This window comes from Muntiacus reevesi, chromosome 2 (assembly GCF_963930625.1).
Source record: "Muntiacus reevesi chromosome 2, mMunRee1.1, whole genome shotgun sequence".
Taxonomy (NCBI): Eukaryota; Metazoa; Chordata; class Mammalia; order Artiodactyla; family Cervidae; genus Muntiacus; species Muntiacus reevesi.
In genome coordinates this window covers 129,877,545-129,894,234 of record NC_089250.1, presented here as the reverse complement: position 1 = coordinate 129,894,234, position 16,690 = coordinate 129,877,545, and the positions used below count along the sequence as shown (strand labels likewise).

General features: G+C 40.1%; 1 protein-coding gene across 1 annotated transcript; it reads left to right on the top strand.

The window, feature by feature from the left end:
* Positions 1–480: 480 nt before the first annotated feature.
* On the top strand, positions 481–3,586 carry DKK1 (dickkopf WNT signaling pathway inhibitor 1). The gene is made up of 4 exons (XM_065919990.1): positions 481–932; positions 1,163–1,319; positions 2,464–2,607; positions 2,725–3,586. The coding sequence occupies exons 1-4, from the start codon at positions 690–692 to the stop codon at positions 2,976–2,978; spliced, it is 798 nt and encodes a 265-aa protein (XP_065776062.1). The 5' UTR covers positions 481–689; the 3' UTR covers positions 2,979–3,586.
* Positions 3,587–16,690: the final 13,104 nt, after the last annotated feature.

Genomic DNA, 16,690 nt, shown 5'->3' with positions numbered 1-16,690 from the left:
ATCTCACCCCAGATCTGCAAATCGTGACTCTAAAGGGTTAATCAGCAACTCGCAGCAGCCACCTGGCCCTCTCGTTTTCATAGGGGCTTTGAATTACTGATTGGGTTGTATCCAATATTAAATATTATGTGCACAATAAAAAAAATAGTACTAGCGTAAAGAAGAGAAGAGAAAAGTGGCTTTACAGAGAATATCACAATGCCTGTCTGAAAGTGTTTCAGATCCCAATACTCCTACTCCAAGGCAAGGGCACCCGAGATCCCGAGGTTCCTCCCACTTCCCGCATTTATTAAAGTTGTCTCCTCTAATGCTCGCTGATTACCGTCACCCCAAGGTGAGCTGGCCAGGGGCAGGATCTTCGCAAGGGAGGGGTGGGGTGAAGAGTGTCAAAGGCTCCCCTTCATGTACACAAACACACCCCCTTCCAGCCCCTCCCAACGCTTTGAAATCCCAATCCGGCTTTGTTGTCTTCCCCGGAGGGGCCGGAATGCTCGGAGCCCGCAGTATAAAGGCAGCCTCGGCGGCGGTGGCGGCGCAGAGCCCTGCAGTCAGGGTCAGGACTCTGGACTGGTGGAGGCGCTCCGAGCCCCGTCCCTGCAGCTGCGCCAACACAGCTCAGTGGGGACTAGGCGTGCAAAGTGACATTCCTCCTTTCTCCTCTCTCTCTCTCCCCCTTGAGTCCTTCTGAGATGACGGCTCTGCGCACGGCGGGTGCTGCCCGCGTCTGGGTCGCCCTGGCGGCTGCGGCTCTTTGCGGTCACCCTCTGCTGGGGGTGAGCGCCACCTTGAACTTCGTTCTCAACTCCAACGCCATCAAGAACCTGCCCCCACCGCTGAGCGGCGCTGCCGGGCACCCAGGCTCCGCCGTCAGCGCGGCTCCCGGAACTCCCTTTGAGGGCGGCAACAAGTTCCAGACCCTTGACAACCACCAGGTGAGAGGGTCTTGGGGATGGGGAACGCGGCGATCCTACACGGGTCTCGTTTGGGGACGGGGGCGCAGAACGGGCCGTGTCAGAGTAGTTGAAGGTGCGTCTGGCAACTGCCTTTGGGAGCAGTGAGTGGCAACAGTTTTTGCAGAGGTGGGCTGAAAGGGAGCGTGAGGAGCCCAGGAGTGCGGTGCGGGGTGCCCAAGGGCCTCACCCGCTCCCGGCCCTTCCCGCAGCCGTACCCCTGCGCTGAGGACGAGGAGTGCAGCGCCGACGAGTACTGCGCGAGTCCCGCCCGCGGAGCCGGTGCGCAGATCTGCCTGGCCTGTCGCAAGCTCCGAAAGCGCTGCATGCGGCACGCGATGTGCTGCCCTGGGAATCACTGCAAAAACGGTGAGTCGGGCAGCTCGCTTTCGGACTCAAACCACCCTCGGCTAGCGCGCTGCAGCGGAGACAATGCTCTCAGCTGAGGACACTTCGGCACTACCTTGCCAATGGGAGCTCAACGCGCGAGGTTCCCCAGGAAGGATCTCAGGCCAGTGTTTAACCTGGGAGCAAAGATAAGTACGGAGGTCCTGGAGCTCCTATATCCCTTTGTGCCCCTCGATGACTTAAGAGGGCGTCTTACCTCAGAGTGAGCACTTCCGTAAGAATTTGTCTAGAGAGCCTTGATACAACTTGAGAATGAAGATGGGCAGGGAGGTGGAACTCACAGAGACCCCAAGGAAATCAGAACGGGCATTTAGTTGCCTTTTCCATTTTTCTTAACGGGCTTCTGACAGCTCTGCCAGATAGTCTCTTTCAAGATCCGCGTTCAAGCTGTTATTTCAAGCGATTTACCTGTGCAGATCATTCTTAAAGGAGATCCTGATGCCCTCACATCCTGGCTTCTCCATCTTTATCTGCCTCTACCTCCTGCTACCTTAAAATAAGTACTCCTCCCCCCAACCACAGATCCACACGAAATTTTAATGTCTCAGAGAGGTAGGCTCAACCCAAGAAGGCTCCAGAAATAAACTTGAGGGTGGCGATCCTCCTTAGGGCCCAATAATACTCTGGGATGAACTAACTAAATCTCTCTGTAATATAGAAATTATACAGTAAAGTAACTGGTGGAAAAGATTGCAATCTTCCAGGCAGCAGGCACTGCATTTGCTTAACTTAGTCTGGCAGAATCCTTATAGCATGGAGGGCAGAAAAGTTGTTTTTAAATACAATTTTTTCAGTGACTGTATTTTATTTTTCTTACCCCAAGGGTGATATTAAAATGGGCAGAAATTCCATTGCCACTACCACGGTTGCTGAGAAGGTATTTTAAGTGTCCAGATTGGGGCTGTTGTGTGTGAGTGCAGAGTGCAAACACTGAGGCTTCTGTCCATCGTGGAGTTTTGCTTTAACACTAGGAAGTTTGGCTCGCGTTTAATGTCACTACAACGAGGTAGCTCAAGTTGGTATAGGCGTAGCAGACTGCCACTGTCACAGCTATTAGCAGACACATTACAGCTCTGGAGTTAATCACTATCTCCTGCTTCCTTAGGGATATGCATGCCTTCTGATCAAAATCATTTCCATCGAGGGGAAATCGAGGAAACCATTATTGAAAACTTTGGTAACGAACACAGTACCTTGGATGGGTACTCCAGAAGAACTACACTGTCTTCAAGAATGTATCATACCAAAGGTAGGTGAGAGGATCTGAAGACTCTTTTGTTAGCACATTAACAGTGTCTTTTAGATTACCTTAATGAAATAATGCAGGCTGAGCAGTGACCAGGTGCTTTTCCTATTGTCTCCCTAGGACAAGAAGGTTCTGTCTGTCTTCGCTCATCAGACTGCGCTGCAGGGCTGTGTTGTGCTAGACATTTCTGGTCCAAGATCTGTAAACCTGTTCTCAAGGAAGGTCAAGTGTGCACCAAACACAGGAGAAAAGGCTCCCACGGGCTGGAGATATTCCAGCGTTGTTACTGTGGAGAAGGTCTGTCTTGCCGGATACAGAAAGATCACCATCAAGCCAGTAATTCTTCCAGGCTTCACACCTGTCAGAGACACTAAGCCAGCTGTGTGAACACAGTGGACTCCATTTACATAATATATGCTATGAAAACCGTTTGTGACTTTTGTGAGCTCAGTCCCTAAGGATGTGCAAACTCTGTGGTTACAGTTAGGCATTCCAATAATACCTTCCGAAAATCTGGAGTGTAAGAGCTTTGTTTCTTTGTGGAACTCTCCTGTCATTGATTGCAGTAAATTACTGTGTTGTAAATTTTCAATGTGGCACTTACCTGTAAATGCAACAAATCTTTTAATTATTTTTCTAAAGGTGCTACATTGTCTATTGTTCCTCTTGTCATGTAAATTTTTGTACACATTGGTTGTTATCTTGACTCTGAGAAATACTCTATATTGAACTGAAATAAATACTTTCAGCTTATTCTATATTGAATTGAAATAAATACTTTCAGCTTATACTTCCTAAATGTAAACCCTTCCCCATTTTAATTCTAGAATCTAGAGTGTAAGGAGCTTTTGGAATGATGATAGGTATGTAAGATTTATCATGAAAATATTATTTTCCAAAATGTATTATCTCAGTACTTAGATCCTATTTATCTCTAGGTTGTGACAGTCCTTGAAATAAAATTTAACTTAATGCCATGAAATATTAAAAGTATAGATAAATTTTGGCAGTGTGATCTTAGAGGGTTGTATGTGCTGGGGTGTGTGGGGGTGTGTTTGTGTGGGTGTATAAATACAGTTGACAAATACACGCAGATTTTGTACCAAATTAGTGCATCTGAACTATCTTAAATACTACTTCATGCCAGGAAGACTTGTTCCAACTACTGTGCTTTGTAAATAATTATTACCTAAAAATTACAAATCCTCTCACATTTTGTTCTTTGCTTCTCTTGCTAGGTGAATTGACTATTTCAATTTTTGTTCAACCAGATATCTGTTCACTGGAAAAGGATAGGATATACTGTTTAAAAGAAAACCCACAGAAATGAAGCCTAAACTGGCTCTGTATTTTCATTTGCCAACTTTGATACTGACAAATCTGATACTCTCTCTGAAGAAGAGAGCAACTGTCCCAATTCACACCTATTCTGTAATATTCAAAAAGTCTACATCAAAATGACAAAATGTTCCAGAGGAAAGTCACTGATCAATTTGTCTAAAAAGTTTCATTAAGTAACACAGATGTCCTAGAATGTTTGTTGTTTTTGTATTCCCGGAAGTGGTTCAATTTTAAGGGGTTTTGCCAGCAGGACACAAGGCTTGGTTGATTCTTGCCTGAGAAGGGAACTGGCAGGATGTCTGCTATTACATTCCTTCTGTTTGGAAGCTTCGGTTTCCTTACCCTGGAGAAACTTTCTTTTCCTACCTGTGCTAGTTGGCTGATGTGCCAAGGCCAATTTTAAGGCCTGCCATCTCCAATAAAGCACAAGAGAGGAAAGCAAACATGAAGCCCTTTCTTCAAGAAGAAGAAAGAAGGGCCTCTGTTTTCAGAAGGGAGAGGAGCAATCATTTAAAAGGCATTGGTGATGGGATCCCTTCATTTATATAGGAACCAGCTGCGGCCAGACTTCACCTCTGCATGTATCAGCTCATCAGCCCTGGTTCTAGTCCTCCTTGGTTCCCATCCCATAATGGGGATGGGAGAATAAGAAACCCACCGAGGAGGCATGCCTCTTCCTCCTGCCCAACTGAGTACTGAGGAAAGGATATCACAAAGAGGTTCTGCACACTGAAAAAGGTGAAAAAAAAATTTATCAAAGCTACAGACACTTTTATTAGCAAAGGAGGTTGGAAGTTGGAAGTCAGATACAATACAAAATCAAAAGGATCATTTAAAGAATCTCAAACATTTGAGATAATGACTGCTGAAACGAATTTCTAAACAATTTATTTGAATGGAAAATACATGAACTTGGGAATACATTCCCAAGGTATTTTATCAAATGAGTTTAGCATACTCTACATTGTCCTGTACCTTGCACTTTTATTTAACGTGCCTTGCAGATTTTTCTGTGTAGTACATAGAGAGGTGTCTTATTCAACAGTTGCCTTAAGAGTGTAGCCTATTGGAAAAGCTATACCTGAGAGTCATTCTTGAAAGATATTGAAATGGTCTCCAGTGTTTTTGTTATGACAAATATTGCGCCATCAGTATAGATTTTTTTCTGTGTGTTTTCCTGTGCTGATATAGTTGTAGGATAAGACAATGACTCATTTTTGAAGGAAAATGCAAATTTAAAAAGCATGCTTGCTGTAGCTACTCATAAGGTGTGCTGTGGGCAAAATGACAAGATGTTTGCCTATCAAGGATCTAGTGATGATTAAACTCTTGCTAAACTGCATAAAAGGAGGAAGAGAGAAGAGGTGTATCTTATCAATTTCACAGTGAATGGTAATCTGTGACACTCAATTAAAGGTAGCCTTGTTCTATTGCTTTGATTTTGAAATAATTATTAAATAAAATTACAAACAGTCACTTTCCTATCCCCTTTTCTTGTTTTGCTAGGAGAATTCAATAGTACAAATTTTGCTTTACTTGAAATCTATTGGTAGGAATGAACATGGGAATATATTGTTTAAAAGAAAAATACAGACATGCAGGCTAAATATTGCTATTTGGCAGGAGATCAAAATGCTTTACGGAATCCTCCCATGGTAAATCAAATTGTACTAATTCAATCATGGCATTAGAAACAAAATCATTAGAAACTGTGTCAGTTTCAGGATTTCTAATTGCATAGTCATACTAGCACTCATTGCCACTTATGGAAATATCAGCTAAAATCATTAAAATTTCCTTCATTTCAAACCTGACTGTTGTACCTAACTTGATCATGTTACTAGCTTCTATATAGTCCCAAAGAAAAATGGGCATTGCTACCATTAGGTTTATTAAATGTATTCCACTGAGTTTTATATCACAATTTTCATACTTTCTAAAATATGACTGAGTACAGTACCAAAAAAAGTAGCTACTTTGAAGAAAATAGGGACCACCACTAGGTCATTAAGGTATGACTATATCAAATCCCTTACCATTATACAGTGGAAGTGAAAATTAAATTCAAGAGATCAGATCTGGTAGACAGAATGTCTGAAGAACTATGGACGGAGGTTTGTAACACTGTAGAGGACATGGTGACCAAAACCATCCCCAAGAAAAAGAAATGCAACAAGGCAAAATGGTTGTTTGAGGAGGCCTTGCAAATAGCTGAGAAAAGGAGAGAAGTGAAAGGAAAAGGAGAAAGGAAAAGATATACCTATATGAATGCAGACTTCCAAAGAATAGCAAGGAGAGATAAGAAAGTCTTCTTCAGTGAACAATGCAAAGGAATACAAGGAAATATAGAATGAGAAAGACTAGAGATCTCTTCAAGAAAATTAGAAACACCAAGGGAATATTTCAAGCAAAGATGAGCACAATAAAGGAGAGAAACAGTATGGACCTAACAGAAGCAGAAGAGATTAAGAAGAGGTGGCAAGAATACACAGAAGAACTATACAAAAAAGGTCTTAATGATCCAGATAACCACGATGGTATAATCACTCACCTAAAGCCAGACACTGTGGAGTGTGAAGTCAAGTGGGCCTTAGGAAGCATCACTATGAACAAAGCTAGTGGAGGTGATGGAATTCCAGCTGAACTATTTCAAATCCTAAAAGACAATGCTGTGAAAGTGCTGCATTCAACATGCTAGCAAATTTGGAAAACTCAGCAGTGGCCATAGGACTGGAAAAGGTCAGTTTTCATTCCAATCCCAAAGAAGAGCAATGCCAAAGAATGTTCAAACAATTGCACAATTGTGCTCATTTCACATGCTAGCAAGGTAATGCTCAAAATCCTTCAAGCTAGGCTTCAAAAGTATGTGCACCGAGAACTTCCAGATGCACAAGCTGGATTCAGAAAAGGCAGCGAAACCAGAGATCAAATTGGCAACATCCACTGGATTATAGAGAAAGCAAGGCAATTTCAGAAAAACATCTACTTCTGTTTCATTGATTATGCCAAAGTCTTTGACTATGTGGATCACAATAAACTGGGGAAAATTCTAAAAGAGATGGGAATACCAGACCACTTTACCTGCCTCCTGAGAAAACTGCATGCAGCTCAAGAAGCAACAGTGAGAAACAGACTGGTTCCAACTTGGGAAAGGAGCACATCAAGGCTGTATATTGTCACCCTGCTTATTCAACTTATACACAAAATACATCATACGAAATGCTGGGCTTGATGAAGCACAATTGGAATCAAGATTCCTGGGAGAAATATCAATAACCTCAGATATGCAGATGACATCATCCTAAGGCAGAAAAGGAAGAGGAACTAAAGAGCCTGTTGATGAAAGTGAATGAGGAGAACGAAAAAGCTGAAAATTCAACATTCAAAAAATGAAGATCATAGCATCTGGTCCCATCACTTCATGGCAAATAGATGGGGAAATAATGTAAACAGTGACAGACTTTATTTTCTTGGACTCCAAAAATCACTGCAGATGGTGACTGCAGCCATAAAATTAAAAGATGCCTGTTCCTTGGAAGAAAAGCTATGACAAACCTAGACAGTGTATTAAAAAGCAGAGACATTACTTTGTCAACAAAGGTCTGTATAGTCACAGCTATGGTTTTTCCAGTGGTCATGTATGGACCAAAAATAAGACTGAGCACCGAAGAATTGATGCTTTCAAACTGTGGTGTTGAAGACTCTTGAGAGTCCCGTGGACTGCAAGGAGATCAAATCAGTCAATCCTAAAGGAAATCAACCCTGAATATTCATTGGAAAGACTGATGTTGAAGTTCCAAAACTTTGGCCACCTGATGCAAAGAGCTGACTCACTGCTAAGGACTGTGGTGCTGGGAAAGATTGAGAGCAGGACGATAAGGGGGTGACAAAGTATGAGATGGCTGGATGACATCATCAACTCAATGGACGTGAGTTTGAGCAAACTCCAGGAGACAGTGAAGGACAGGGAAGCCTGGCCTGCTGCAGGCCATGGGGTCACTGAACAACAACAGAACAAAAATATAAAACAAATACATTATTTATCTCCACACCGAGAAAACAGAAAATTAAGAATCTCCATAATTTGGGCACCCGCTGTTTGTTGTTTAGTCGCTTAGTCATGTCCAACTTATTTGTGACCCAAATGGACTGTAGTCCACCAGGCTCCTACGTCCATGGGATTTCCTAGCCAAGAATACTAGAGTGGGTTGCCATTTCTTTCTCCAGGGTATCATTCTCATCCAGTAACTGAGCCCATGTCTCCTGCATTGGCAGGCGGATTTGTTATCACTGAGCCGTCAGGGAAGCTCTTGGGCATCTGATGTTTGTACAAATGCCCACATGTATGTGGGACTTTATATGTTTGTCCTAATATTAATGGCTTAGAAAGAAACAGACCAGTAACCAGAGACTACAATCTGGGTAATGCTAGATAGTTTTAAATTTTAACCTATATTGAGCATTTGGTGCTCAATAGGTACTGTCCCAACATTTGAAACAATGTATATAGTACACTAACTTCAAGGAGCTCACCATTTAGCAAGTTCAGAGATTATAAACAACTATTAGTGCTGGGGGTCAGTTTAATATAGTGGTTTGAGATGCGCTGCTTGAAATTAGGCAGATGTGATATGCAATCATGGCTCCTTCTGTTTCCAACAGTGATGCTGGGCAAAGGATAAAACCTCATTAATAACAATGGAGTGAATGCCAACTTTATAGTGTTGATGTGAGAATAATACATGAATTATAATAATACCTAGCATTATGTATAGCTGATAGTGAGCACTCAATTTTAGGTCTTCACTTGAAAAAACAAATTGACAAAATATTGCATCATATGTACAAATATCTAAGAGATTAAAAGTAATTTAACTGGTCTATAGGTACTCAGTAAAAGCTTCAAGAAAGCAGTGATATTTGATCTACCTTCTTTTCAACATCCTTTTATTTCAAGGGCAAGAAATGGTTTAAACTAGTAGAAAGTATAGATGGATTGGAATGCTACCTCTTATGTAAGTCAGTTATAGAAACTATTCTGCAGTTTCCATACTAAACTGGCTATCATTTCTGCTCTAGTTTAACTTGTACATGTCTAAGGTTTGTCACAGTGGCATCTATTCTGTCCCCAATGCAAGTCTCAGCTCTGCTCAGCCTCTCAGAGACTATCCCAAATTCCTCAGCAAGTGTTTGGTTTGGTTTAACTCAGCTCTGTTCAGTGGTTCACCTCCGGTGCACTTGGCTAGCCTGGCTACCCAGAATCCTACAATATAAACACTGCTGACTATGTCCAGTCCACTTTTAATAGGAAGGAACTTCAGTAGCTCTACAAGGACTGTGTAGGAAGAGGCATCGTGTGTCATATCTACCACATATAGTTTTTTTTAATTTATTTATTTTAATTGAAGGATAATTTCTTTACAATATTGTGGTGGTTTTTGCCATACATCAACATGAATCAGCTATGGGTGCACGTATGTCCCCCCATCCTGAAACACCCTCCCACCTCCCTCCCTATCACATCCCTCTGGGTTGTCCCAGAGCATCAGCTTTGAGTGCACCGCTTTACACATTGAATTTGCACTGGTCATCTATTTTATATATAGTTCTGAAGAACGAGAAGAAGCTCACCAAAACACAGGGCATTGGAGGCAGAGGAAGCAGTGTGAGCCAGACTACAAAGGGATAAAAATGCATATTGTGCTTTTAAAAAGTACAATAATCCACAGTGACTAGAACATGAATGTACCTGGGAGAAGCAGGATTTTGCTCTGATTTTTTTTCCCCTGTAATTTATTACCCAGGAAAGAAAAAAGTTTAAAACTCTTCATTTTTGGCAAGTTACCACATTAGGTAAAAGTGGAGTTGAAGACAATACATTTGAGACATATCTTGTCTCAAAAGATTAACTAAACTGTCTGTCTTGGTGATTATTTTGTCAAAACAAAGTTACAAAATAGGGATACTATTCATTCGTTTCCAAAATGAGTTGTTAAATTAGATAGACTTGAAGTTTAAGAAATTATATTTGAGACAATTCTGGTTTTGACTGAAGTACTTAATATGTGTGTCTGTTAGTTGCTCAGTCATGTCTGACTCTTTGAGACCCAATGGATTGTAACCCACAAGGCTTCTCCGTCTATGAGAATTCTTCAGGCAAGAATACTGGCATGAGTTGCCATGCCTTCCCTCTAGAGGATCTTCCCCATCCAGGTATTGAACCTGGATCTCCTATATAGTTTTCACAAATCAAGTTGTTTTTTTTTCTTCCAAGTTGTAAATTAAAATCATATGACAATTTTGGAAATGTAAAATTACATTTGAAGGCCAATGATAATCCACCCCCTAAAATCATAAACTAATAAATTCTAATAGAAAAGTCAAATTGGTAGAAAACATGAAGCATGTCTGAGTATAGTAATTGCATATTATATTTCACAAAATTACATACTAACTTTATCCTGATAAGAAAATTTTACTATTTTTAAAAAAGTGATATTTTTGCAACATTTCAAATATTTGTGAGATTCTGAAGTTCAAATTAAAAGGGTCTGGGTAGTACTCAGCCTTGGCACAGGGGAAAAAACAGGACATTCTCACACATCGTTAGTAGGAACTGCAGTCAGCATTAACTTCCTGAAAGGCAATTTGGCAAGTATTTTTAAAATAAATTCTTTTATTTTAGTTTATAGCAATTTTAAGAACAGAATCATGAATGCATATACAGTCTAACTGCAGTGACATCATCACAGCGCAAATTAAAAATGAATCGTGTCCAATGAGAGAAATGTTAGACAAACTATGATATGTCCTAAAAATATCCTGCAATCAGATTTATCTGGAGAAATGTTCATAACTCTACATGTAAGATTTTTAAAAATCATATTACAGAACAAATATATTGAGTTGGCCCAAAGTTTGTTCATTCATACTATCTTATGGAAAAACTTGAATGAACTTTTGGGCCAACCCAATAGTATTATCACTTACCCACAGCAACATCAAATATGTTCATCTAGACAACCATATCTGGAAGATAGGATTGTGAGAACTATTGATATTTAATCTTACTTTTCATTGTTTTCCATTTTTCTATAATAGCCAAAAGATTACTATCAGCAGAAAATCTAAACTAAAACTTGGATTCATATAAACTTTTGGACATATTAGGCAGGTATCTTGATATACTTCATTCTAATTAGGAACGTTATTGCCAGTGCAGTGTCTCCTCCCTGAATAGTACAGAAAAAATACCCTCCCCTTACTGACAAAATTATTTTCCATACAAGGAGTACTGACTTGGAGACCCTTATCTGGTACAGAGAAGACCCTCAGCAAGTATTTGCTGAATGAAGGGACAATAAATAAGGGAAATAGAGGAGTTTTTGTACAAATTTCAGTAAAATTACAAAACATACTAACACTCTTTAAAGCAGCGGTCTCCAACCTTTTTGACACCAGGACCCAGTTTCATGGCAGACAATTTTTCCACTGTCAGGGGTGGGGGATGGTTTTGGGATGACTCAAGCACATTACATTTATTATGCAACTATTTTCTATTATTATTACATCAGTTCTATCTCAGATCATCAGGCATTAGATCCTGGAGATTGAGGACTCCTGCTTTGATAAACGGAAAGAAGGAAAGGGAACTAGACAAAAGGAATAAAATAGCAATTCCATCTTAACAGATATACTGTTTCTTATGAGCTTCCAACTTTATATTTATCAACAATTAAACATTGTGACAGACTGTTTGACATGATACATAAATCATACAAATACATAAACTACCGAAGCAGGACATGGCCTTTAATTTAGACATCTTTATTGGTGAGAAAAATCTCACCTTCCCGACAATATAGTTAGCCTTCTCAGACAGGCTGGTTTTTAATCTCACAGGCAAGGGCACTGGATTTTATAACTAACCTAAACAGAAAGCTGGAGATAAGGAAGATGGAAATTTTTTATTCAGGGATCTCTACACATTTCACTGTTTTATCACCAGTCTTGATTATCTTTTTGAGCAAGTAGGACTAAGTACTATGTTTGACACTCAGGAGTCATATTGCAGAATATGTTTAAAACAAACCAAAAAGCCAGAACTTCCACTTTTCTACACATGGGCCACTGTCTGGCAAAATTCAGAAACCATCCAATGTTTTCCTTATATTAACACTTCATTCAGCAACTTACTCCTCGCTGCTCCTCACACCATCATCCCTCTCCCTTTAAGAAACGCTATTCCTATTTCTACAGTTTCATTCATCCCTTCTCATCTTCTCCCTTACTCTTTTCCATAAGACTGTCAATGTCTTCATTTTTTTTTCCATTCTGTATTACTACTAAACTTTTTTGTAGCTTCATCCTCCCAGATGTATCCTTTCAGACCTTGTGGCTCAAACTGTTATCTATTTACCAAACCAGTTTCCATTTCCTCCTAATCTTGTTTCCCAACCTTCGTTGCAGTCATGTGACCAAACTTGGCCAAGGGGATATTTGCTTAGAGACACCTCACTAGCTTCTCCTCCATCTGTGAATCTCCAAGGAGATAATGACAGCCCTGCAATTTAGTGAAAGAGCCAACCACTCTCAGCCTGCATTTCTAAACAGCAGCAGGAACAGATTCTTCTGTCCCCATTCTCCATTTATATGAACAAGAAATAAACTTTAACTGTGATATGCCACTGAGATTTAGGATTTTTGTTTTACTTTAACCAATACACGGATTTACATTTCTCCTTCCCTTTCTTCTCCAAAACTCTACCACCCTGCCACTGATAACAATAAGGGCATGAAAATGTGCGGTGCAAATGAATTCATATTGTTATCATTCATAAGAAAATATGAAAGCATACACCAATGTGATCAGTAATAGGAATTCAATGAATTACTTTTTCATAACTGGGGCCTGTACAAATAAAACCTCCTCTCAACTAAGCAATATGAGTGGCAGGAAATGATTATAGTAATTTTTGAGAGCATCTTCAGGTACCAAAGATGAACAATACATATATATATATATATTTGTTTCATTCTCACAGTACCTCTACAAGGGAGGTATGTTTATTACTCCTATTTTAAAGATGAGGAAACAGAAACCAAGAAAACTTATGGCATTTACCTGAGATTGTGTAGCTATTGAGTGACCGCCAGAATTTGAAAACAGAGTCTGCTCCAAATTCTAGGTTCTTAACACTATGAGTATGGATGGGTATTCAAACATCTAAAGTTTTGGCATCCCTTAAGTTACTTAATGTAACTCTGTGTGTGATCAGTTGTTTCCTACTCTTTGTGACCCCACCAGGCTCCTCTCTCCATGAAATTTTCCAGCAAGAATACTAGAGCAGGTTGCCATTTCCTCTTCCAGGGGATCTTCCCAATGCAAAGATCAAACCTGCATCTCTTACCTGGGAAGCCCAAGTTACTTAACAGTATACTTAAAATAGGCTAAAGATTTATCTGGTGACTTGGAAAATGCAGTATGTCGTTTCTGAATTGAAAACCTTGAAATTCTATATAAAGATATACTTGAAATGTAATACCTTACATGGTCTTTCTTTTGTGTTTACAATAAAAAAGAAGTCAAAGATTAAATTAATAAAATTGTTAAACTGCTTTAAATTTAAAAATTATCTCTTTCATTAGATAAATAGTTTAAAAAATTAATTACCAGAAAAGCTGAAACTCACTATTATATTTTCATGCTATTTCTCCCATCTAGGAGAATGCTTTCTACACATTAATATAACTACATTATGGCAAAATACTTGCATTTAAGTCCACTTATCAAGTCACCTATACACTATGTGTACAATTTCACAAATGTTCTTGCATTCTGTTTATAGCTGCTTTTCCTTTAAGTCCATCCTTCAAATTATACCTTGTGTAGTGACAGCAAATGATAACCATAGATGTAGTTATTAACAAATGAGGGCTGAGTGGTTTCAACTTCCAGAAGAAAAAAACCTGGCATAATTATATAATAGCTCTTCATCCTAAAGAGCTAAAAATTGCTGATACACACACACACACATACACATCTAAGTTCAGTGTTTAAGAGACTGTTTTTCTTAGAGCTCAAAATTGATGAACTCACAGCTTTGAGGTAGAACTTGGAGTCAAGGTTGAATTTTTACATAGTTTTAGATCTTAGGATAGTGCCTGGCACAAGTATGAGAGTAATAAGTAGTTGTTGTTTTACAACTGCATCAACTTCAGTGTGGGAGTTTTCAGTGTACCCTTGAGTGAAAACCATTTCAGCTGACATATTAATTCAAGATGCTGTAACTACGTCACAAAGTGATGTGTCTCATGTTATCAGGAATGGATTTTCTATGCCAGTTTAGGTTCAATTAGAAGTTAAGGTATTGAATTTTACTCCTATATATGCTCTTGATTGCATTTCAAAAGGGATGATAATTTTATAACTTTCTTAGGTAAGTGGTTTCTAAACAGCTCACCATCTGAATCACATGATAACTGGGCCCCTTACAAGAGCTACTGCATCAAAATCTCTTGGGATTAGGCTACACACTTTTAAGCTTTTCCATTGATTGGTATTGTACATCTAATTTTAGAACCCACTGCTATGTGTCCTTTAATTAAAATGCTTTACTTTCAACACAATAGCCATCTGTGTAAAGGGGTTCTGTGCAAAGAATGAGCTACTGGTTGAGCACTCATATAACAGTCCTTGAACTTGGGGAGTCTCATTGCATGTGATTCATTCAACAACCCTAGCACGTGTATATGCACGTTTCCTGTAATCAACAAGGCAATGAGACAAGGAGATGTTTAGAGATAAACTGATATCATTCATGTCGCAAAGCTAGGAAGTGGCAGAGTGATGACTGAGAATTCTATGCTTATGGTCCCCAAACTCACTTTATGTCAATGGTGATAAAAACAGTTAACTCCAGGTGCTAATTTTTTATGTTTGCAGACACTTCTTTGAGAAAACTCATTTCTACTCAATTACAAATTTGGATGAGAGAAACAAACAAAAATGAAAACCCTTCACTGGAGTCACCCCCCATTTTCTCCTAATACCAATTCTGTCTCATGGAGTCCCAGGTTCCTTTTATTCAGAAACCTTTCCTTAACTCACCACTTACTACAGGTCAAGTCAGATGTTTCATGCTCTCTCATAAGTTATTTTTCATAGTTCTTATTCCAATACTAACAAGCTGTTTTTATATTTATTAAAGCGAATTTCTTCCTCATTAAACTACAGACTTCATGAGTACAAGGATCTTGCACATCATTCTACCCACAGCACCAGTTCTGGGTTTGACCTACAGTATTTAAGGATAAGTTCAGTTCAGTCCACTCAGTCATATCCAACTCAGACCTCATGGACTGCATCACGCCAAGCTTCCCTGTCCATCACCAACTCCTTGGAGCTTGCTCAAACTCATGTCCATGGAGTTGGTGATGCCATCCAACCATCTCATCCTCTGACATCCCCTTCTCCTCCTGCCTTCAATCTTTCCCAGCATCAGAGTCTTTACAAACGGGTCAGTTCTTTGCATCAGGTGGCCAAAAGATTGGTGTTTCAGCTTCAGCATCAGTCCTTCCAATAAGTATTCAGGTCTGATTTCCCTTAGGATTGACTGGTTTCAACTCCCTGCAGTCCAAGGGACTCTTAAGAATCTTCTCAAACCACAGTTCAAAAGCATCAATTCTTTGGCATTCAACTTTCTTTATAAAACAACTCTCACATCCATACATGACCGCTGGAAAAACCATAGTTTTGACTAGATGGACTTTGTTGGCAAAGTAATGTCTCTGCTTTTTAATATGCTATCTCAGTTTAGTTCAGTCGCTCAGTCGTGTCTGACTCGTTGCGACTCCATGAATTGCAGCACGCCAGGCCTCCCTGTCCATCACAAACTCCTGGAGTTTACTCAAACCCATGCCCATCCAGTCGGTGATGCCATCCAGCCATCTCATCCTCTGTCGTCCCCTTCTCCTCCTGCCCCCAATCCCTCCCAGCATCAGGGTCTTTTCCAGTGAGTCAACTCTTTGCATGAGGGGGCCAAAGTACTGGAGTTGCAGCGTCACCATCAGTCCTTCCAATGAACATCCAGGACTGATCTCCTTTAGGAGATGGACTGGTTGGATCTCCTTGCAGTCCAAGGGACTCTCAAGAGTCTTCTTCAATACCACAGTTCAAAAGCATCAATTTTTCAGCACTCAGCTTTCTTCACAGTCCAACTCTCACATTCATACATGACTACTGGGAAAACCATAGCCTTGACCAGACAGACCTTTGTTGGCAAAGTAATGTCTCTGCTTTTTAATATGCTATCTAGGTTGGTCATAAGTTTCCTTCCAAGGAGTAAGCATCTTTTAATTTCATGGCTGCAATCACCATTGCAGTGATTTTAGAGCCCAAAAAAATAAAGTCTGGCACTGTTTCCACCTTTTGCCCATCTATTTGCCATGAAGTGATGGGACCAGATGCCATGATCTTAGTTTTCTGAATGTTGAGCTTGAAGCCAACTGTTTCACTCTCCTCTTTCACTTTCATCAAGAGGCTTTTTAGTTCATCTTCACTTTCTGCCACAAGGGTGGTGTCATCTGCATATCTGAAGTTATTGATATTACTCCCAGCAATCTTGATTCCAGCTTGCACTTCTTCCAGCCCAGCGTTTCTCATGATATACTCTGCATATAAGTTAAATAAGCAGGGTGACAATATACAGCCTTGACATACTCCTTTTCCTATTTGGAACCAGTC

Coding starts and splice junctions, on each gene's coding strand:
- DKK1 (XM_065919990.1), top strand. CDS start 690: ATGACGGCTCTGCGCACGGCGGGTGCTGCCCGCGTCTGGGTCGCCCTG. Junction 933..1,162: donor AGACCCTTGACAACCACCAG/GTGAGAGGGTCT, acceptor CCCTTCCCGCAG/CCGTACCCCTGCGCTGAGGA. Junction 1,320..2,463: donor TGGGAATCACTGCAAAAACG/GTGAGTCGGGCA, acceptor CTGCTTCCTTAG/GGATATGCATGCCTTCTGAT.